The sequence below is a fragment of the Nematolebias whitei genome, chromosome 22 (assembly GCF_014905685.2).
Source record: "Nematolebias whitei isolate Nwh7 chromosome 22, NemWhi1, whole genome shotgun sequence".
Classification (NCBI taxonomy): Eukaryota; Metazoa; Chordata; class Actinopteri; order Cyprinodontiformes; family Rivulidae; genus Nematolebias; species Nematolebias whitei.
This window is the reverse complement of record NC_056519.1, coordinates 29,891,277-29,915,209: the sequence shown is the minus strand read 5'-3', so window position 1 is coordinate 29,915,209 and position 23,933 is coordinate 29,891,277. Positions and strand designations below refer to the sequence as shown.

The 23,933-nt window shown below is 44.7% G+C and overlaps 1 protein-coding gene across 1 annotated transcript in view; it reads right to left on the bottom strand.

The window, feature by feature from the left end:
* Window positions 1–23,933, bottom strand: part of scube1 (signal peptide, CUB domain, EGF-like 1) — a 491,162-nt gene that overhangs the window by 419,092 nt on the left and 48,137 nt on the right. Inside the window, exon 3 of the mRNA XM_037695765.1 lies at window positions 2,107–2,232. Coding sequence (XP_037551693.1) covers window positions 2,107–2,232 — 126 coding nt within the window. The remainder of the gene's footprint in view (window positions 1–2,106; window positions 2,233–23,933) is intronic.

Below are 23,933 nucleotides of genomic sequence, written 5' to 3'. Positions count from 1 at the left end.
TTTTTTTTTTTTTTTTTTTTTTGGACGGTCCCGTCCGGCTCTCTGAGTCACTGAACACCGAATTCGGTTGGAAGGAGGACCAACTTTAGTCCGGTTCGAAAAACGGGTCAGTTTGATGATAAAAGACTGCAGAGAAGCCGGAGGGAGCTGCTGTCCATCAGCTCGCCGGAAGAAGAGACAGAGCAGACTGTACTTTTTGAGGAAGCTGAAGTCCTTCAACGTTTGCAGCAAAATGCTGCATATCTTCTATAAGTCTGTTGTAGAGAGCGCCATCTCTTCTGGCATCATCTGCTGGGGGAGCAGCACCAGAGCAAGTGACTTAAAAAAGATCAACAAGCTCATAAAGAAGGCCAGCTCAGTTCTGGGGACTCCTCTAGAACCTTTGGAGATGATTGTTCAAAGAAGGATTCTTCATAAAATGAAGAACATTATAGACAACCCTCAGCATCCTCTTCATCAGACTGTCATACAACAACAGACTGTCATACAACAACAAAGTGTCTTCAGTCAGAGGCTTCTTCAAATCCATCGTAGGACAGACCGCTACAAGAGATCCTTCCTACCCACAGCCATCAGCATCTATAACAACTCTTTAATAAAACCAGGATGATGAGTTACAACAACATTTAATTTCCCTCTGGGGTTAATAAAGTATTTTGAATTGAATTGAATTGAATTGAATTAGGTAAAGTTATTAAACAGCATGGGATAAATTTTCATTGTTATGCTGATGACACACAATTATATTTGTCCATCCATCCATTTTCTTTACCCGCTTATTCCATTTTGGGTCACGGGGGTCGCTGGTGCCCATGTCCAGCAATCACTGTGCGAGGGGCAGGGTACACCCTGGACAGGTCGCAAGTCCATCACAGGGACACATAGAGACAAAAGAGACAAACAACCATTCACTCTCTCATTCACACCTAGGGACAATTTAGAGTTACCAATCAGTCTAACATGCATGTTTTTGGTCTGTGGGAGGAAACCGGAGCACCCGGAGAAAACCCACGCATGCACGGAGAGAACATGCAAACTCCACCCAGAAAGGCCCCCGGACCGGGGTTTGAACCAAGGACCTGCTCGCTGAGAGGCAGCAGCTGTACCAGTTGCGCCACCGTGCTGCCCATTATATTTGTCCATGAAACCTAATGAATCCAATCAGCTACTTAGACTACAAGCATTTCTTAAATACATAAAAACCTGGATGACCCTTAATTTTCTCCTACTGAACACAGACAAGACTGAGGTTTTGGTTTTTGGACCTGAGCACCTTAGGAATGAATTTTTCAGTCTTTCTCCCTCCTTAGATGGCATTAATCTGTCCTCCAGCTCTAATGTTAAAAATCTTGGTGTTATTTTTGATTAGGACATGTCTTTTATCCCCCACATTAAAAATGTTACTAGAACCTCCTTCTTCCACCTGCGTAATATCAATAACATTAGAAACATCTGATCTAAAAATGATGCAGAAAAACTGATTCAAAGCCAAAGTTTCTTTGTCATTCACATCATATGTGGTACATGTGGTGGAACGAAATAATGCACACAGGGTCCCAGCTACATGCAACAAAAGTATAAAATTTAAAAGAAAAACAATAATAATATCTAAAATATGAACTAAGAAAAATGTTAAACTAAAAATACGCTAAGCACTAATAGTACAGAAACAATACGCCGAACAGCAGCAGCACGAACATGAGTCTGTGTGGGCAAATGAGTATGAAAGAATACAGCAGCATGAAACAAACAACTGGGAGCTAAAGTTAGACAGGTCAGACTGAGATGGTTTGGTCATTTCCATAGGAGGGACAGTGGGTATATTGGTAGAAGGGTGTTAGAAATGCAGCTGCCAGGAAAAAGACAAAGAGGAGATATATGGATGCAGTTAGAGAGGACATGCGGTAGTTGGAGTGAGGACAGAGTGAGATGGAGGAGGATGACTCGCTGTGACGACCTCTGAAGACGGAAAAGTCGAAAGAAGAAGAAGAAGAAGTATGTTTGTATCACATTTTAAAAACATTCAGATGACATGAGATGGGAGCTCCACACAGCTATGTTGTGTTTTTGTAGTTATAATTAGACAAACACAAAGGCAAGACATACCTAAACAGTTGTGTCCATCATGGGCCAGCATAAATCCATCATAGCAGGTGCACCTATAGTTCCCTGGTATGTTGATGCATTCATGGACACAGCCCCCATTGTAGTCATTCCCACATTCGTCCACATCTGAAAGAGAAAGCTGGTAACGTTACTGAATCCTCATTAATGTATGCATGTACAGTATTGTTGACTTGTTCCATTGTTTCAGCTTCTTCACATCTTTTCAAAACTCATTTAATTTTCAAATATAAATAAATAAAAAGCACAATAAACTAAGCAGATCTTGATGATAATTACATTTAAAAAAATGGAATTACATTAAGCCAAACCGGGGGTGACAGGTGTTTGAGAGTAACAGGGTGGACACTTGACTCAGAGACTCAATTTATTTTTAATAATTAAAGCATTAAAATATTTGGTATCGTAAAGTCATTGGAGAACTATTATAAATAGTACTATTAAAATTAAAATATACTTTTATTTTTATTACTTAGAATTGTAACAATTTCAGGAAACATGAAAGGGGACATGGCAGTAAACCCAAGTTGAATTTAAAATTTGATTTATTTATTTTAAATAAATCATCTTGTGTACATATGGTTGTGTTATATGGTACAGCTGAGTCAAACATATAAAATGAAATTAATAAAATAAATATTAGACCACCTTTAAACAAAATATACCAAATTATGTCCTGATGCATGCTCAATAATCCAGGTAGAAAAATCCAAAAAAGTTCAATCTGGTCCTCTGGACATTCAAAAAACAAAACAAAGCAAAACAACAAAAAAAATGTAGAAACGTTTCGTCTCTCGTCCGAGAGACTTCCTCAGTCTGAGGTGCTGTTTTCAGCTCAGTCTCTTAAATAGCACCTTCTTAGAGTGGATCAACCAGTTTGCTGCTGACAACCAAAACCAGCTGATCACATGCTCAAGAAGGACCATCAGCCTAACAATGGATCATTAGCACACTGATGGCTGTTTACTGTTCACAGAGGGCTGAGTGATACTAGCAATCACAGCATTGTAAGAGGGGGACAGTTGAACCCGAAGGCCTCCACCCCTGTTTAATGATGGACGGTTTCTTTTCACAAAGATGGCCTCGTTCCTCGTTCCTCTCTGTCCAGGATGTGAACATCTTCATCCTTGAAAGAGTGACCACTGGCCTGGAGATGAGTGTACCAAAAGATACCAAATTATGGCATGGGGACTCAAAAGGCACTGAATAGTAGGAATGACCCTACTGTACAGTGTTCTGTTTTATGTTGTTAAAAAAGTAGTGGGGGGGGGGGGGGGAATAAATAAAGTAAAAAAGAAAAAAGAAAATTGCCACTTCCAGTTTGGCTTAATGTAATTCAGTTTTTTTTTTTTTTTTATGTAATTTCATTTTTTTCACCACTTCCGCTTTGGCTTAATGTAATTCCTTTTTTTTTTCCAAATGTAATAATGTTTTTTTTTTATGTTGTGTTTTTGTTGCATTTTATCAAATGTAATTTCATTTTTTGAAATGTATTTTCCTTTTTTTATTTTCAAATGTTGTTCATTTACACCTCAGGGCCACTGTAAGAATTTCTTCATAAACCATGTCAGAATGCCCTGACCACTCTAACAAAGCACAAGTCCTGACAGATGGTTTTATCAGTCAGACTCTTCTTTGGACTTGCTTGGTTTTCTAGCTGACTGGATTTATGTTGGAAGTGTCACCAGCCCAGGAACCAGTCAGGCTGGCAAGAGAATCCATGTTGGTGGCACAGGTTCCATCCTGGCAGATAGAAGTTTAGATTTAAAAAAAAAAAAACAACCTCTGGGCCAATATGGGGAAGAAGCATGTCACAAATCCGAAGCTGGCTGACTACTCTGAGCAGGAAGGGGTCCTCCTGGAAGTACTCTGACTTAAGAAACAGAAGCTGGAGATTCTCCAAGACTGAAGCTTTAAGAGTTAAAGTGACCACTTCAATGACTGGAAGATGGGTTGACATAGAACTTCTGGAAAACGGGAACAGGCAGAGAGGCATTGTATGTGACCCTACTTGACAGTTGGAGCAAGAGCTGGAGGAGTGGTATTGTTTGTGACCTCCTCTATGGCAGGTCTAAATATATAACCCCAGATTGAGTTCCTATGACGTCATAGACTAGTTGACGTCAACTCAACTTTTATCATGTTACGGTCGACTTTAAAAATTATGTAGTCGTTCAACCCCTAGCATGGGGTAAAACCAGGAGAGACAGGCAAAGCAATGGCATGGACGCTGTACATCTACAAACACAAGGTACTAAAAGACTGTGAACATGGAGCCTAAGTAGTGAGCCGAACAGGTGCATGGAATCAGGGTTGATTGCTGTGGAGGAACGGAGTAGGCATGGTGAAGAGTGGCTGCAGCAGAGCATGACACAGGATAAACAAAAACATGAAGGCATGAATAAAAGCATGGAAAAACAGGGACTATGGAATGAAGGAGCAGAAACTAAAGCCCCTTTTCCACAGTGACGGCTCAGCTCAGTTCAGCTCGGTACATGTTGCATTTCTATAAGCACTTCAGGACCGGTTCTGTAGGCGGCGTCCAGAATCCAACTCGCCTTACCAGCTGGTGGTGGTAGTGCTCCATTAAGCTATTTACTAGCCACCACTAAACATATTAGAAGAAGAAGACCCTGAAAAGATACACAACCAAAATGGAGGATCTCGTAGCTTTGTGGAACATTATGTTCAGTCTGTGGCTTTTTGTCAAACGTCAAAAAGAATAAACCCAGAAAAATCTGCGGGCAACCAACCAAAATGCTCTGGAGAAGAACAGGAGAGTGTTGTAAATGTTTAGAAGATAAGTGATAGTAAGCAAATCCTAATTGCTATACAGAGTCGTGCATAAAATAACATGCGCCGGTAAATGTCTATTAAATACGGTTTAGAAATACATGCTGTGTGTGTGTTTCAGGTGATTCTCCAGCAAAATAACCGCAGCAGAGCTACAATCTGTTTACGTCCAGCTCTGGAGCAACAGTGTGCCATTAAAGATGAAAGGGCGAGCAGGTGGGCGAGCGGGCGGGCAGGTAGGTATAAATCCTGCTAATGAACTTTTAATGAACTTTACTTCACCATTAAGAGTGAGAGTTCTGCAATGGAGCTAAACTCAAAGAAGTCTGCTACTCAGATAAATAATGTTAATTTTTTTTTCATTCAACCTTTATTTAGACAGGTAAATCCCAATGAGCCTCGAAGACTCATTTACAAGAGAGACCTGATTTCAACAAAGAATGATGACAACAATGGACAACAGCGACAACAATAGACAGTTATAAAAAGTCATACTCTAGTTTTTTTTTTTTTTTAAACAAATAGGATTGCTAAAAGAAAAAGGTAACAAAAAAACAGCTAGATTCTAAGGCGAATGTAGAAAACTAAAAACAGGAACATGTCTGTATTGGTCCCTGCCAGGAGTCCAACAGATTCTTAAAGCCACTTAGAGAGGTCAAGGTCGAGAGCTTCAATTGTTTTTGTAAGGTATTCCAGGAAACAGGAGCAGAGTAGGAGAAGGCCCTCTTGCCTAGTTCAGTCCTCATTGAGGGAACACTGCAGGTAATAATGTCCTGAGAGCGCACACCGTTGATACACTCACGCAGAGACATGTAGGAGGAGATGTATGAAGGCAGCAGACCAAGAAGTGATTTAAAGATGAAAATGTACCAGTGGGAGAGTCTGTGTGGAGTTAATGATGTCCAGTTAACCAATGAATACAGGGTGCAGTGGTGGGTATGATAATCACAGCCAGTTATGAATCATAGTGCACCATGATAGACAGCATCCAACATCTGCAGGGATCGTATAGGAGCGTTCATGTAAATAATGTCACAGTAATCAATGGAGGGAAGGAAAGTCACAGATACGAGGCGTTTCCTAGCATTCAGGGTTAGACGGGATCTGTTTCTGAAAAAGAAACCCAGTTTTAACTTTTAGTTTCTTTACCAAGTTTTCCACTTGAAGCTTAAAAGAGAGATGCGAGTCGACCAAGATACCCAAATATTTATAGGAATCAACAAACTCAATCGGGACACCATTTGAGGATAAAATCGGAGGAAGAACTGCTGGGACCAACTTCCTATTTGTAAAAAGCATCCCTTTGGTTTTGTCGGCATTTAGGACAAGTTTGAGGCAGAACAAATCTAATTTGAAACCATTAGTGAAAAGGCCAGACCTCAGGGGTATCTGAGGCAGGCTTGAAACACAAGAGTCAGGGTGGCTTCTGGGTAATACCAGATGGCTAGGCCTCAGACTGACGAAGCCTCTTGGACGAGGGGCGAAACGTTTCTTTTTAACAAAAAAACGAAGTCCAGATGACATGATTCAACCTTTTTTGTTGTCTGGATGTAGTTGAATGCAGATTTCAAAAGCTGAAAAGCCTTATCAACAGTTTTAGCTCGACAATAAACAACTGTGTCATCAGCATAGAAATGTATGGATGCATTAGGGATGTTTTTACCTACTGTCAAATAAGTACAGAGCTCAGACTAATTTTATGAGAGAGAACGTCAGAACATGTTATTATGTGTGTTGATCTGCTAAGTCATGGTTTGAAGGCCTCACAGCACACACACGCACACACATGCAGGTCTACTTGGAGAAACACACAAACACACGCGCACACAGGCCCTTCTGAGGCTCCTCTTACACTCTCACATAAACACAAGTGTGAAAACACGCAGACTCACTTGACACATGTACACACATGCAGAAAAGAGCAGAAGGGAAGGCAGAGCGAAAAGATCAGCTTCAGATGAAATGTGTTTATGAAAAATCAATAAATAAAGTGGATGATCAAGTGAAATTATAAACTTTGTGATTAAAGAAGGTAATTTATGATTTTACAATGTAACCTGTGTTTAAGCTGATTCATGATGAATGTTAAATGGAAGATACCAGAAGCTTCGTGAAGATTCTGGAAAGTACCTGAGATTATGCAAGGAGGGCCTTTGAAAAACAGCTCTGAGCCAATCAGTGTAAGACAGCACAGGGTGACAGTGCGAAAAAGTATACTAAGTACACCCAGATTTTAATGTGCATAAGGATGACTAGCAAAGTCTCATAAGAACCAAGTGAAGATGGAACCGAGAGCCCACCTAAAAAGGTGGGGTAAGCCGATGGGGTGACCAGCCGAGGGCTGTCAGTCAAAGTCTGTGGCTTATAAAAATTGAGTTTTCAGTCGAATCTTGGCTGTTTTAAGGATCCTCTTCAAAGATGACGGACCAAGGACTAGTTCCTAGGTAACCTCTGGACGAATTGTGAATTAATAGGGCAATTTTGGATGGTTTTTAGCTGGAGAAGAACTGGGTGAAATCCGATAGAATAGTTTTCTTTTTTGGAACTATTTCTTCAAAACTCAACAGCCCGGATTCATCTTGAAACGCTTTATCTTCAAATTGAACCAGCAAGGATTAAGGAGTGGCCCAGATCCTAACAACACGGGACCGGGAAATCTGCTGTTTACCGGATTCAGAAAGTATGGTAAGGGGACGCTCCTCAGAATTGATCCTAACTAAAACCAAAATCTACCAAATTTTAGCAGTGGTGTACGAATTGATAGACAGAAAGATTTATTATATTAAAAACCTGGCTGCTCAGAGTTGAAGAAGGGTCTACTTTGTGGTGAGAAATAATCTGTTGGGGCAGGTGGAGAGGGTAGATAAACTGTGTGGGTACTTGTGTTCCTGAGTGAAACCGGGCGCGGCCAGCTGGACTGAGAGAAGTCCGACGCCGGGCAGAGAGGAGACCGAGCGCCTGTTTCAAACCTATCCATCCACCTCACCCAGGGAAGGTTAACAACTAAAAAGGATTTAAGGAGTGAGAATCATTCATCATGTAATCTCTGTGTAATCCAGTGTAATCATTTATTGTGCTATACTGCTGTTCCCCTGCAAAAATTATTGATTAAAAGCAAAGCAAAACGTAAAATTCTGGATTCTTATTTCAAACACACCCTCTTGTTCTTGGAAGTGGAAATCTTGGTTCAATGAAACAACAGAAGTATGTGGGAGGTTTTAAACAGTTTTCTTAGTCTTTGATTATAAAACAACACCCAAGAGTCTTATTTTGTTCCTAGACTCTAAAGATTGCCAGATCGGTTAACAATTGCAATGCTAAATCAGGAGATGAGCTACCGTTAACTTGCGCTCCCTCGTCTGCCGAACGTCCCCACTCCCTGGCTGCTAGGTAGGGCGAGGCACGAGGTGAAAAGTTGGGTGTGGTGCAAGGAAGAAGGTAGTTAACAGTCTGGGTGAATCATCTCAACACAGCCTAAATCTAGAACTGTCCTTGGAAGCTGCTGCAGGTAAGACCTGAGCCATAGGATTAGGTTTGAGACCCGTTGGAGGAGAGGCTGCGGTGAGGGTGTGGCACGTGCCCTGTGCCTACCTTGCTCGGATAGCAAGACATGGTGGCAGCGGTAGGATGGTTTTTTTTAGTGTAAAGACCCCCCAAAGAAGAGAACACAGTCCCTAGAGTTGAGGGAGTGTGAGCGGCTGGACCAGGCCACCAGCCAAAACCCTGTAGTAATCCACTAGGCAGTGGGTGGGGTAGAAGGGCTTACGAAGGGTTACTGACCATAATCCAAGTAGTAAGTTAAGTAGCTAGTCTGTTCCCATCTGAAGTACACGGAATAGAGTCTGGAGGCTCTGAGGAACAGGCAACTCGAGACGACAAAAACAGAAAAATGGGTGAAGAAGTCGAAACTGTGGGGCTGGAGAGCCAGCCCTCGCTAAACAATCAGACAGAAGTGACATCCGAGCCAGAAAAAGAAATACTAGGAGTACGGATAGGAATCCTCCCCTATGGAAAAGGTTATGAAACCTGGGACCACCTAAACCAGCTTCAATTCAAAGAAAGTAATCTGGAGAAAGATGAAGTCTTGCAACAAAACCTGATTAAATGTATAGGAGAAAAGAGCATGTACCATTGTAACAAGGCAGTGAATGGGCTTCAAATGATAGTGATGCGAGACCCAGCTAGAATAAAAACCAAACCAGAGATCAAAAAGTGGTTACAATGGTGGATACAGTTAGTCGAGACACCGGTGGGTGAGCTAATCACAGTGATTATTAGCCCTTCCCTCGATTATGACTCTCTAATAAAAATGGTGGTTAGAGCATCAGGACTAGGGTGGCACCTAGTTAAACACGACACAAAAGCAGCTCCTAAGTACCAAGAGTACAAAGAAGAGTTAATGAGACTGGCCATGTATGAACAGAGAAAGAACCAGGAGAAAAGAGTCGGATCAGAAAGGGCATCCCAAACTGGCTCTCCAGGAGTCTCAGATGACGGTGAATCCGAATTAGATGAGGGAAAAGAGGATGAACATAAAAGTTATATGTTTGTAAACACCCAGATAGAAAAAGAAGGTCCGAGTGCTGTTAGACCCAGACCAGGAGCATTTGCTCCGGCCTCCCATGTGAACCCCTCTTTGTGAACCTCCCATATGGAGGCTTTTCCTTAAGTAATAGCCAATACAGGGAGACTGGGACTCATGACCCAGACTTAGACTCAGACGCTGAGCACCTAAGATCAGGAGCCACAGCCGGAAAAAATAACAATGACTGGTCCTCTGACGATGAAGCAGAAAAAGAGAAAAATTATCAACAGCTGAATGCCATTGCCCAAGCTCTAGAAGAGAAATTAAATCAGTACTGGATGAGTGGAAAAGGGTTGAAAGTGGAGCCCTTAGAAAAAGCAAAGATGCAAGTAAAGTCAGAGCTAAATAATGATCAAAGAGACAAGAAGGAGAACCCCGGGGAGGGTTCCTCAGGAATGTCTAAGGAAACTCCCAGGAAGAGAATATCCAAAGAAAAACATGGGGAACTAAAACTTGAACCAAAATCTGAGCGAAAAGATGAAAAGGAGCCCAGAGCGAGGCTGAAAGAGAAAATTAAACCAATACCAATAAACATGCCAAAATTCCCTCTGGCTGAAACCCTTAAACCTTTACCCGAGGAAACACAAATCGTACCATTCCAGAATGGGGTCCGAGTAGGTAGGCTGAAAGGAAGCCCTTGGATGGTAGATGCCGACGGGCTGTTGGTATTCACTGATCACAAGTATAAAATTCATAACTCAGCATTTAGGAAAACTTTAAAGAAATTAGCGGGAAGCGAGTATTAACAAGAAATAACTCTTTTAAAACAGTGTATGGAAGACTTGAAGCCAAAAGTGAGCCTAACTAGTGGTGCTGACCTTCCACATTATGCCATAATACGTCCCGATTATAAGCTATGAGGAGGCGACCAGCGATGAAGGATATATGAGAGAGATGTTAGGAGCCATCGAAAGAGGAGTATCCAGAGCCATAACTCAGGGTTTTAGGCGGCTGGTGATGAGTGTCGATGGGCTGCGGTCCCATCACCTGCAGTGGGAAATAGCTGAGCGTGTGGCAATTCGTTCAGCTATGTGGTTGGCAAAAGAGATGCCTGCGGCGGCGGCATTGAAAGAATTGATTATTGTGACTCCAACTCGGTTAGATGAGGATCGAAAATCAAGGGTCGTAGCCTCAATGACGAAACTAGAGGAAAAACCAACTAAAGAACCCCTAAAGTTAGGGAAAGAGGATGCAGAGAAATCATCAACATCACAGGGGGCCAAGAAAAGTGAAGACCCGTTAAGGATTAATTCTCAGGGGTCGAAAACGCCTTTGACCTCACCCTCAGAAAAAGATCTGAAAAGTTCAGCCACGAGACGACGCAGAAGTGGCACAGATTCACAAGAGGGACAATCAAGGTGTAAAACACTAGCAAAAATACAACCATTAAATGGAGAGAGCGAGGAAAGTGACGAAGAGAGCTCGCAGGGAGAACCTGACGTTGATCTGAGTCAGGAGGACACAGATGATGAAGGCAGTGCCAGCCTAGGATCAATAGCAGGCCAATATGATGGTCCAATCAAACCATTGAGAATAGGGCAAAGGAAAGGACAGAAGAAGGGGATAGAAATACTGGATGTACACAGGGTGTCGGAAAGGTTGGCCAGAGACTTGAGTTGGGGTCCGGTGCAGGCGAGCGATGGGCGCCGAACCTACATCCCTGAAGCTGGCCAAGATCATTATGACATTCCACCAGTATGGGCAGACAGGTCAGAGGAAATAGTGGAACTGACTGTAAAAGCTACGTTGGCAGAGTGGGCCAACATTTTAATGATGCCTTCGTACCCCACCTTAGCAGCCCACAAACCCCTAACCAGTAAGTTTAGAACAGCTTACTTGGGAATAGTGCATGATGTGATGCTGAGAAGAATGAAAAAGACTGCCTACAAATATGCCCAAGAAACAGAAAAGAAATTGCGAGATGAAATATCGGCCGATGAAGAAGACGACACATGCACGGCCGAGGCAAATCCATCATAGCATGTACTTCAATCAACCCCTGAACCGAGATGGGCGGAACAAAGCCAAGCCTCCGGCTCAGACACTGACAGTTATCGTGAGTACAAAAAGCTGAAAACCTTAGTGAGAGAAAAAAGATCCCAAGAGACCACTAAGGAATACATCAAAGATGTGTGGCCCATGGTTGTTAGCTCCACTGTGTGTGAAGCAGCAAAAAAGCTGTGGCCGGGTAATGTCACTACCAACCCAGTGAGTAAAGGGGAGTCGGCTCAAAGTCAATATGAGAAATTAGTCCTGGAAGACATGGACGATGAGGACTCTCAGATTCAACGGGCAAGAGCGCGTATGGATCAGGGGCAACGCCTCACACTAGTCTGGTATCAACTTAAACAAATAATTCCCCCTAACAGATACGTTAAAGCCCTAAGAAGCGTAACAAAAGGGAGAAGAGGAGAGATCACATTTGCTAAAATGCCCAAACATGAAACCACCGTCGCCCAAATAGATCAGGTGGTGAAGTCGTACGACCTAGAACAACAGTTCTGGGATGAGCGAAAGAAAAGTGGGGCAAAACAGAGCCCAAAACAACTGAAGGTAGCTGAAAGAGCCCCCCAGCAACCATAGTACATGGAGCGGCCCCCGAGGCCGCAAGAGCCACCGTACAGAAATCAGCAACCGAGAAAATTTCAAGCTCCAGCTGCAAATCAAACACCCCAGAAGTGGGGTAAATATATACCACCAGAAGAGTATGCAAAGCTCACCCCAGAAGAAAAGAAGGCCCTCCAAGAGTCCCGCATGAAGGGGAGTGGAGGGCCAGCTAAATGATGGCCGAAAGGTTGCGGGTCACACTAGAGAATGCCTATTGGGATGGGGATGAAATCTACACTGAACTAGGTGGAGAACCTTACCTGATAGACACTGGTGCAGAGGTGTCAATGACCCGCAGAGACCTAAAAACAATAGGACACCTCACGGTCCAATTGGCTAATGGAACCGTAGAAAAAATGCCTTTTGGCTTATGGAGAGGAATTGTATGGGTAAAAGGACCTTATAACCTCATGACAGTAACAGATTTGAAAGAACTAGCAGAGCCAAAAAGAGACCGAAGGGCCCTGAATAGATTGCTGAATATGCTCAAATCCAGATTAGTAAAAATAGGGCCAACACATGGAGAAAAGGAAATCGAAGAGTGGTATAAACCTGTAAATATCCCCGAAGTAACAGAGCAAAAACTAAATGAGAGCGACTTCTCCCCGGCCGGGAAAGGGAAGTTAAAACAAATCATTGAGTCAGCCTCAGCGGCCAAATTTAAAAATGACTGCGGGGATTTGGGTCCAAGATTTGTGCATATAATCGAAGGAGGAGTACATCCACCTGTGCGACAATATCCCCTCAATCCAGGTGCAGTTGAAGAAATGAACAAAATCGTAAGAGAATTAAGTGCTTTAGGAATATTAGAGAAGAAGCAAATCCTATTACTAACAGCCCCATCCAAGCAGTAAAGAAACCTGAGTCTGCTGGAGGAGGATGGCGACCAGTAATCAATTTCAAAGCACTTAACAGACGAACAGTGGCCAACCGAGCTAGCCTAATCAACCCACAAGGAACTTTAAAAACTCTGCAAGTGAAAAAGTACAAATCCTGCATCGATTTGGCAAATGGGTTCTTCTCACTCAGACTGGCTAAGCAATCACAAGGGAAAACAGCTTTCACCCATCACGGGAGAAGCTATGTTTGGCAGCGATTGCCACAGGGATACAAAAATTCTCCAAATGTGTTTCAATCAGCCGTAATGGATGTGCTTAAAGACTTAGGTGCCACAGTTTACATCGATGATGTGTTTATCGCAGATGACACAGAAGAAGAACATCTAGAAAGATTGGCGAAGGTGGTTCAGCGAGTCACAGAAGCAGGGTTGAAATTGAATCTGAAGAAATGTCAGTTTGGACAGTTTAGAGTAAACTATCTAGGGTTTCAAGTGACAGCCGATCTGGGACTCTCAGAAGGCTACAGAGAGAAACTCGAACAAATTCACCCCCCCAAGTCCGAAAACGAACTGCAAAAAATCTTAGGTTTATGCAACTATGTGAGGGATCATGTCCCAAACTATCAGAAATATGTCAAACTCTTGTATGCTTGCCTGAAGAAAAGGGAAGTAGAAAACGAACAGAAAGGTAAAAACGCTTGGATTTGGACCGCCGAAAACCAAAATGACTTGGAAGAACTGAGAACAAAAATAAAGGAAGTGGTACGCTTAGAACCAAGAAGCCTTATGACAAAACTCGTAGCTGAAGTTAGCTGCGAGGGGGACGATGCCATGATATCAGTTAAAAATGACAATGGAGGTTTAGTTACTCTCTGGAGTTATACGTTAACCTCAGTTGAGAAAAAATTTCCTCAGGAAGAAAAAGAATTAGCAGTACTTGCTAGATACTGGGGAACGCTGAAAGATCTGGCTCAAGGACAGCCTATTAAAGTCATAACACAAAGCCAAGTGCACAAATATCTCAGAAAAGGAACAATTGAGAGTACCAAAGCTACCAACACAAGATGGGGTGGATGGGAAGACATTTTGTTAGACCCGGACCTAGAGATAGGACCGGCACAGCCGGCAAGTAAAAGAATGACAAAAGAGACACCTGAACAACAACAAATGCATGATTGGACTCTCTACACGGACGGATCCAAGAAGGGATCTGATCAGGTGGCACATTGGGGATTTATCCTCAAATATCAGGGGAACGAGTGCTGCCGTAGGAGGGGGAGAGTGCCAGGAAGTGCGCAAACAGGAGAAGTTACGGCAGTACTCGAAGGACTGCTAGAACTGACAAACAAAAAAGTGAAAAGAGCAAAAGTAGTGACTGACAGTCATTACTGTGCACAAGCTTTAAATGAGAACTTATCCATATGGGAAGAAAATGGATTTGAAAGTGCAGAGGGAAAAATGGTGGCTCACCAAGACTTGTGAAAGAAAATAGCTGAACTCAGGCTAAATCTGCAGCTAGAGGTAGAGCACCAAAAGTCCCACACTAGAGAAAGAAAATACTGGCAGGGTAACGAAGAAGTCGATCGTTATGTCCAGCAGAGAAAAATAGTTTTTGTCGGGATCGAGAAGTGGGACAGAACCTCTGAAGGTCGGAGGGTCCCAGAAGAGTACGTGGTAGAGGTTGTACGAGGCGTGCATGAAGGCCTAGGTCATGCGGGCGTACAACCTACACGTAAGGAGTTGGAGAGTCAGGAGCTCTGGGTCCCTTTAAAAGAAGTCCGCAAGGTGCTACAGGACTGCGAAGTATGTGGTCAATACAATGTAGGACTGCCAGGGCACCGAGTGGGTGGACAAACTATCAAAAGCACCTTACCCTGGGGCTCAGTGTGCATGGATGTAGCTGGGCCTATGGGAGTCATGGGCAAGAAGGGAGAGAAATACCTTCTTTTGCTAGCAGACTCAATGTCAGGGTATGTGGTAGTAAAGCCAGCAAGAAAAGCTAATGGCAACAGTGTCGTTAGCATGTTGGAGCAAGTCTGTGGGTCACTAGGTGTTCCAAAGGAACTGAGAACCGATAATGGAACGCATTTTCGCAATGCACAAGTGGATCACTGGTGTCAGACTTTTGGGGTAATGCGTGTGTATTCACCTCCCTACACACCTCAGGCCAACGGGGTGGCCGAAAGAGCCATAAGTTTAGTCAAAAATTGGATAGCTAAAAATGCTAATACCAAAGAATGGAGTACTAAAGCTGTGGAAATAGGACAGACCTTGAATGACAGGCGTCGAGATGGTAGACCCTCCCCTTCAGAGGAGCTTAACCAACGACAGTTTACCACGCAGGAAACTGGGCGGGGCCCCGATGATAAGGAGAAACAACCAGACCCTGAAACCACATTCAAGGTGGGGCAGAAGGTGTGGGTCAGAGCACAGGATCACCCGTCAGGAGTGGCAGTAAGGCCAAAATACAACACCACAGACAGAATAAAGAGACTGTTAGACAAAAACACAGTCGAGTTAGAAAAGAAAGGGATCCAAGGAATAGAGCAACTGAAACCAATTCCTAGCTAAGTTAAAACCAGAAACCGGAGTATGGCCAAAGAACCAAGTATCGCACTCCCCTTTATTAGAATGGCCACTATATGTGGGGGAGTTATCCTAAGAAGAACAACTTTAGAGCTTTGGGCAGGTAGGGCTCTGAAAACATTGGAATATGCTAAAAAAGGATACCTGTCGACAGAAGATGAAGCCTTCAGATGGAACAAGGTGGAAAACAACTGCGTGATCTGCCTGGACCCAAGCGGTCTACCCCTTCTCTGGGAAGGACCAGGGAAAATGAAACCCCTCAAACCTAAAGCAAGTAAGCAACATGTCCGAGATTTCCAAGTAAAACCAGTAAAAGTAATGGATGCATTTATTTGTGGGACGTGCAGAATTTCTGTCTTGCCTCGGATGATTATAATAACTCAATGGGATCTGAATGACAAAGGCCCAAGAGACTGTACTTGTGAATGGAATGGAACCGTTGTAAGATACTGCGGGAACTGCCAAGAAGAAATGCAAAATGGTCAGCTGTTGCACTCAGAAAGGGCAATGGGTTGACAAGTAAGAAGATACTATGACCCCCTCAAGTCCTTTAAAAACCAGTTAGATGAAAGACAATCTGAGGCCCCAAAAGAAACCACATGGATGCAGCATTATGATCGGTGGCCGAATGCTACACCCTCGGCCCCACCATTATATCCAGGGATAGTTAAACCCAACGAGGGGGAAGAGGCTAAAAAGAAAGGGAAAAGTTGGAACCCTCAGGACTTGCTCGAACAATCAGTACAGCAAGCCTGGCCCTATAATCCCTCAATGGGAAGAGCGAGAAACGCACCTCTCAGCACTAATCAGTTTCCACTGGTCTTCAGGGTGTTCAGGGATCTGCCAGGGGCAGACGAAGGTGAAGGAAACCAGCTACCCGATGAAGTGAACGAAGAAGCTCAAAAAGGCGGCTGGAAGGGCCCCTGGGAGCTGACTACGTGGGCTCAACTGGTAGCGGAGGTAATCTTAAACCAAGATCTCCCCTTAATCGACCTGCCAGAGGTTCCCCGAGAGGCAGGGACCAGGCACACAAATTTGTATTACCACACCACAAGCCTGGATGCATGGGCTATACACGGGGCTAGACCCAAGCAAAAAACAGCTGAGTATCTAGTGACCCCGGAAGCCTGGGAGAGGAAAGGAATGCTGCAGATACCCGGAACGGCTGCACAACAGGTAGACACTCCCATAAGGCCAAACTCCACCCAGAGGGTTAGAGTTTCCGTGCAGATGATCGTTGCACCATATAGGGGAGTGTACTCCGTTGGGGCAACAATCCAGCCGATCGAAGACAGTAAGAACGACGCTGAAAAGCCTAAACTGAGTAAAACAGACAAAAGACGAAGTGTGCTGAAAGCCTGGGCCAGCAAGACGTTCCCGAGGAGATGGAAACTCACAGACAAGAAAATGAACGCGTGAAAAGCAACCCAAGGGGCGATAGACTCATCAATGGATCTCATCGCAGAAGGTTAGAAAGACAAACGCTAATAGGTATTGTAAGATGCCCTAGCCCCATTTGGGGAGGAAGAGATAACATAAAATTCCCTGAAATCATTGAAAAAAATTGGACATGGGATGAGACCACGTTAAGGTCTTCACCGGACATCTGGCCTAGTGAGCTGGACCTCCCCCCGAGAAGGAAGGAACAGCCCCGTGAGTACGTATGGAACACGTTGTTTCAAAGAGCCAGAACTGGGCCTTATGAACCAGCCTTGATTGTTAGAAAACAGCGGGTAAAATTAGATCGACCCAGAAAATACTTCTCAATTTATACAAATAAAACAAAGAATTACTACAGCTCGAGTGTAAGAACCTTCCGCACACCAGACCTCTCCAAGACGGCTCCGAAGATTGTTGCTTTCATGTTAATAAGCGATCAGTGGGGTTACCCTACAACCCCAGCCCAATGGGGACACCATGGATATTTAATGTCATTTATCTACAAGTGTTGGGATGGCAGGTCAAGATCAAGTGGGGCCCCAACTACGGAGAGCCTCACCAGACGGAATATTGTGAAATCTCGGTGGGAGACCTGATAATTTGGACAACGAGCCCATCCCTGAGAACGAGGATCTATCAAAGGGAATGTGACAAGGATCAAGTGGTAGTCGAAAATACTAAGCTACCCCTAGGAATGCTGTACAGCCAAGTTCGGACGCCTGCCGACTACGGGAACCAATACCCCGTGAGAGCGGCATACAAGGCAGTGGTGTCCTACAGGGGTCACCCACTGGTCAGCATGGTAACCCAACACATGGAGTTGGGCCCGCCGTACAGACAGTATGAAGCAAAAATACGCAAGTTTGCTGAACAACATGAGCAGGAGTCGATAAATCGTTTCCGCAGAGGAGAAAGCCCGCTTGGCACCATGTTTGGTGGGCTAGAAGGTCTCCAGTTGGAGCCCGTTGCGTGGAGTGTCCACCAATGGAAGTGGGTGTGGAGAGGATTAAGACCACTCATGCCACACACATCACCCCTCTGTGTGGAGCTCTATAAAGGACGGGTGACAAGAGAAGAAGACAGAGCCCCAGAGGAAGAAGAGCAAGAACCACTCAGGTTTGTGATCTGCAAGGTAGAAGATAATCCGATGAGGTCATGCCTGCTCGCGCTAGAAAACCCGTGAAAAAGGAAGACATTATACAAAAGAAGACAATAGGCATCGCTGAAGACAACGTGTTAATTCAATATAATCGAGAAGGCCCAAAAATACCAGCAATAATAACGGTGAATGAGATAACATGGCTCGACAGTCCACAACAAGATTTTTCTGTATGGCAAAAACCCTCCAAGGACTATTTCTATGAAAATACCCAGTACATCAGGAAGCCTCGCCTGGATGAACCTCAAGGGAAATATGACCGGGACCTGGCAAGGCTCCCCCGTTACAGAACCCCTATTTGCTCTTGCCCACCAGAGTCCCCATGGATATTCAATGTGGTATATTTGACTATATCAGGACTAAGAATCAAACTCAGGTGGGAACCCAACTATAAGGAGTCGTACCAATGTCAGTTCTTCGAAATTTCAGTAGGAGAAATGGTAATCTGGACCACAAGCCCACCGATGTTGAAAGCCATACACAAAAAGGTATGTAAAGCGGAGCGGTATATATTAGAAAATCAGCGCCTGCCCCTTAGAATGGTAGGGGATCGAATAATAACCCCCTACAATCGGACAATAAGTTCAAGAGTAAGATTAGGATACAGGGTACAGGTGTTGTACAAAGGTCAGCCACTTATAACCCAAATAGAAGTATTAGCCGAAGAAGGCGAGGAAGATATGGACTGTTATTCAGCGATTACCTTTCTCGCACCATGGAGGAAAGAAAGAGAGTTGGCAGCCATTTTTAGACAAAGAGGGAGAAAAAGTGGACCTGAACCTGAACCCAAAAACTGGTTGGTGATGCAGTGGAGATGGGTGTGGAAAGGGTTGCAACCTGGATTGCCACACCCCTCCCCAATATATCTGAAACTCCTTCAGGGGCGAGTGACCACAGTCAATAGACGCGCCGAGAGAAGGGCAAGAGCTAGGAACGATATAAGCCCTTCTCCAAAATGATTCCACTAAAAACTAGACACATACAGCGATGATTCAAACAACGAAGATTCAGATGATGAAGCGACCCCCAACCAACCTAAGGACTGTCCAAGGATTACGATTAAGGATAAAGCGGCTTGTCTACGTACCCTGATGCGGGGACTCGTAGTGTTAATAGCCTTTGTAATGCTGTTGGTTATTTTGTATCAAGCTGGTATTAGACCATGGAGCCTCACACATGTAACAGTCTCCCACGGGAGATCCAAATATACAAACATGACCTGCAGGGATATTACTCGGAAGAACATCTTTATGCCATGGAACCGAAATGAGACCATCCAAAATCAAACTTTGACTTGGAATCAAGTGAAACGAGCGGGCTATCGAACCTGGAGGAAGAAGCTGAATCTCACACCTGAATGGCTAGCAGCTATTGAAGCTGAGAATCTGACCGGAATAGCATGGACCATCACCGACTTGTTAGTCCTACAGGATGGAGTTGTAGTGTGGATAGCAGAATTAAAGAAACAAGTTAAAAGAACAACAAGATGTAATTGGATTCACACTGACAAAGAACCACCTGAATGGCAATGTGATCGGGCCTGCCGACCACTGCCAGGATTGGCCCACCAAGGCCACTGGGATAAAGAAGTGATCTATCCCGCGCCGCCAAAAGACGAAAGCTGTCGGGCAATCCTCTCACGTTGGGAGTTCTGGGGCAACATCCATCTAGACTGTGACAAGATACCCCCACTCATCCAAAGAAATCACACTGGAACGTATCAGAACCACACTGGAATTAAAACAATTCACAACGTAAGACACAAGAAGAAACTCAAAACGGACATGACACCTCCCGCACGGAAAAAATGGAAGGCAAACATAGTGATAAAAAAACATGGGGAAAAAGGGGTCATAGAAATGGGCTATTGTAAGGAAAACAAATTAAAGAAGCTCCCAATCTGCTATTGGAACCTATATGGTGAGTGTAAATCTCAGAATTATTTACCAATAACCCCAGTAGCGAATCAAAGATATATTTTTACTGGAGCTGGGCAGCCATATTTCATCCGATTAATGCTTGGCACGAAGGTTGGCTGAACATGACGTTTCCCTGGGTATGGGTGGCCCCTGGCTTGCCCCACTTCGAAGGTGACTTTGTGGAGGGGTATACCAGGTCTTAAATAGGCCTAGTAGGGCCATATTACTCGGACATGTATGTGCAGAGGCTGCCCAAACCAAACGAGTTGTTTAATGCACCAAAAGGTGATTTTAACAAAATTGATGAATGTGTAGCTGAACGTATTTTTCTTAGCCTTAATAACTCAGTGTGGGAGAGTAGTGGGGCGTCACCTAGATGTAGACTGTGGGAAACAGAAGTAGCAGTCATGTCCACTTGGCGCTATGACTGCACGGAACTAAGGAGAGAAAAGACTATCAAAATATTGCTCCAAGCTTGGCACAAGTATCACCATAGAGATGACTCTCGTACTTGGTGAGGATTTCAAAAAGAAGAAAAAAGAGAATGGGTGCTTCCTTGTTTGAGACAATCCGATAATTATTGGATCAGGTATCAATTCTTAGCTACAGTTTACTCCAAAGAGCAGGATATATGGTCAAGTGTTTTGTATCGTCCCGACAGGTATGTTAGTCCAAGACCATGGCAGATGGTTTGTAATGAGAGAAAAGACGTGTGTACAATTAGCTTGGCCCGCAGGCCTTGTTACGAGTTACCCGGATGGGAGTCTTACTGCCGGAGTCATTACAATGACGAGTACTCTACTCATGCAGCTGAGGTAGTATGGAAAAAGTATGGTGACGGAAAATGGAGAAGATCTGTACCTGACGGCACCAGTTGCACTAACGTCATATTAGGGTATAAGCTGAAGACTAGAAAAAGTATTCAAGGAGTGATCATCCCCTTTGTCTCCGATTCTATGATTGCTCTGGCCGAAGGGCATGCACTGAGACGACGCCTACGTTTTGGTGATGAGTTGCATGGCTACGATTGGGTAGGCCCAAATAAAATCTACTCTAATCTCACATGTCAGTATCCAGAAGAAAGTTGGAAAAAATGTGGCAAGGATGAGGAAGAACATGACTGTGCTTGATATGAAACTGTTAGTTACACAGTAGGCCGTAAAGTCACGGAAGTAGTGCATGAAGTAGGTGAAGTGATCAAGGAAGGCGGAAGAACTGTTGAGGGATGGACAGTTGATCTTTTCCTTCAGATCTGGCCTTATTTGGCAAGCTTAGTTGGAGAGATAGCTGTTGCCTTATTAGGGCGTGTGGTCCTACAAGAAGGCATCAAGGCCATGTGCCGCCCATGTGGGAGGAACTACAAGCCACTCCCACCAGAACCGGGTGCTGGCTCGGCTTAAGACCAAGAGAGTACGGAAACAGTCTCACATCCGCCCCGGAGCAGCAGAGAGCAGAACTCAAAGGATCATCGGAGTCAAGAACATCATGGATTGCCCAACAACCAGTGTTCCAACTGATGTGAGTACATTTTATGCAGATTCAGATAGCACTACGGGCCCCACGCAGACCTCTTGGCCGAGATGCCCATTTCAGTTCAGGGGGAGCACGATAGAATATTTTTTAATACTGATTGCATGGATGTGCTACTGCCACACAGGCAAATGGGGTAGGGAGCGACTGATGCGATTCCCCGTGGCCTTCCAGGCCTATGCCAAGATGATCGTGACCCATGTTATCCTAAAGAGGGCTGAAATTATGCCACACTTATTTGTTACCTATGTCTTGGGAATGGTCCAGACTACACTCCGGCAGAGAGTAGTGATTTCGTCTTGGCTGTTAGCAGATTCCATCGTAGTGACCCTGGAGTGTGTAGCCACACTCACCCCTCTGTCTATACCCATCACAAACTGTGGGAGCACAGCTGGAAGAATCGTGTTGGCGGTGATGGACGGAGCTATAACCATCACCGTGCTGGCACACCTACTATACCAGACCCTATCCTTGCGACCCCAAAATAGACAAAGATGTACCCTGAAGATAGTCATCCTAATTGGATGGGGTCTGGCCTGGGGAATCTGTTCTGTGCTATACTGGACTGGTCTCTGCACCACAGTACCCATCGTAGTGTGGATGATGACTTATGCTGCAATCTTCAAAACTAGACCCGAACCTGCTCCTACTGCACCGGAGGGAAGTGGAGGCCACGGAATCTCCATAGATTAAATCCTCAAATCTACCCATGATCATTATGACCAACATTGCTTAAATACCCCCCTGCTAATGCTATTATTAATTATTAATCTAATGTCTGTTTAACTCTGGGTAACATTGCTCGATGTGGTCCTTGACGTTGGCTGACGGCCTGTATAGGTCCAGTAACGGTTGAGGACCCCTGAAAAGCGATGAAACCCGGAGAGAAACGTTAAAAAAAAGAGAGAAATAAAAATAATAAAATAAAAAAATAAATAATATGAAAAAAAAATTATAGTATTGGAGTAATTGTGTTGTAGTGTTAGATCTTGTTTTATCCCCTTTTGTCATTTCAGGAGCATGAAGTAACCTGCTGTTTCTGTCAAAAAGAATTGACAGAAGCCAAATATCTCTGGGCTGTCGGTTCGTCTTGGTGGTGCCAGTGCTGTCATTCTGGCTTGGTGAACAGAACCGCGGTGAATGGAATTCTTGTCTCAGACGAGCCTCATAGTCTGCCGCAAGTATCCGCAGCGGTGTGCATGGAAACAGAACGCACCTGTAAAGTCATCTGGACCTCGGCTCTGAATTTGGTGCCCTATCATCCCAGGGGTGCCATCCCGCCACAAGCCTCATACTACCCGGTGGTAGCCAAGTTGTGGGAGCACCTCCACAACGTCACCAGGTTTGTGGCGATCCATCTGTACACAGGGCTGCCCCTGGTCCAGGGCCCATCCTTCAGGGTTACGCAGGAATCACCAGAGCTTCTGCCCCTGGCAATACCAGCCTCCTTAGGGGCTGACCTAGGAGCCACTCCACCGCTGGTTCCGACTCCCGCAATGACAGCAATTCGAGAGCAGAATACCAATCCACCCAACGTCCACCTGGCACCAACCCTGAGGGTGACGACTCAACATGAGACCCTAGTCGTTGCTTCATCTGACCTGCCACCTGCACGGGCTCAACCTGAAACCGAGCCTATGGAGGTAAGGGCAGCATCTCCTACACCACCCCTTCTCACCCTGGAGTGCCCAGAGCTGTACCAATTGGAGACCTATCTTGATCACTTCGTGAGCACTGAAATTGGCCCACCTAGCCCGACCATCTCCACGAGCGTTGCTCGGTATGATCCTACCAGCCCTGAAGATTCCCATCCACCAAGCCTGATCAACCCAGATGGAACGTTTCTGGATCCAACTCATCGTGACGGGCCAGTAAGTGCCCCCGAAAAATCGACGCAAGAACGACCACAGCAAGTGCCAGAGACATATGCATGGGTCTATTCAGACGACGGACGACCCATATATGAACCCGTCTCTCCTGTTGAGTCTTCCATGAGTGTGGAGGCAACATCCTCACGGCCCGTCTCCAGCAAGGCCCCACTTTCGTCTAAGGATGCACATCACCTCGGGGATCCGACATCTCAAGTGGGCGACTCACGTGAGGTCGACTCTGGCGAGCTGACGATTGTGGATTATTGGGATGCTGCTGACGAGGAGGCCCGAAGCCTTGGGCCTAGCGACACTGAAGATCCAACACCGCATCACGAGGAACTGGTCGATTTGAATTATGAAGAAGATGTCTTAAAGGTGGATGCAGCTGATGAAGATCGGGACTGGCTTGGAGCTTAAGTGTGGGTTGAGGGAACAGTCTGACTCCGTGGAGGGGGTGTCAAATAAGTACGGAGCTCAGACT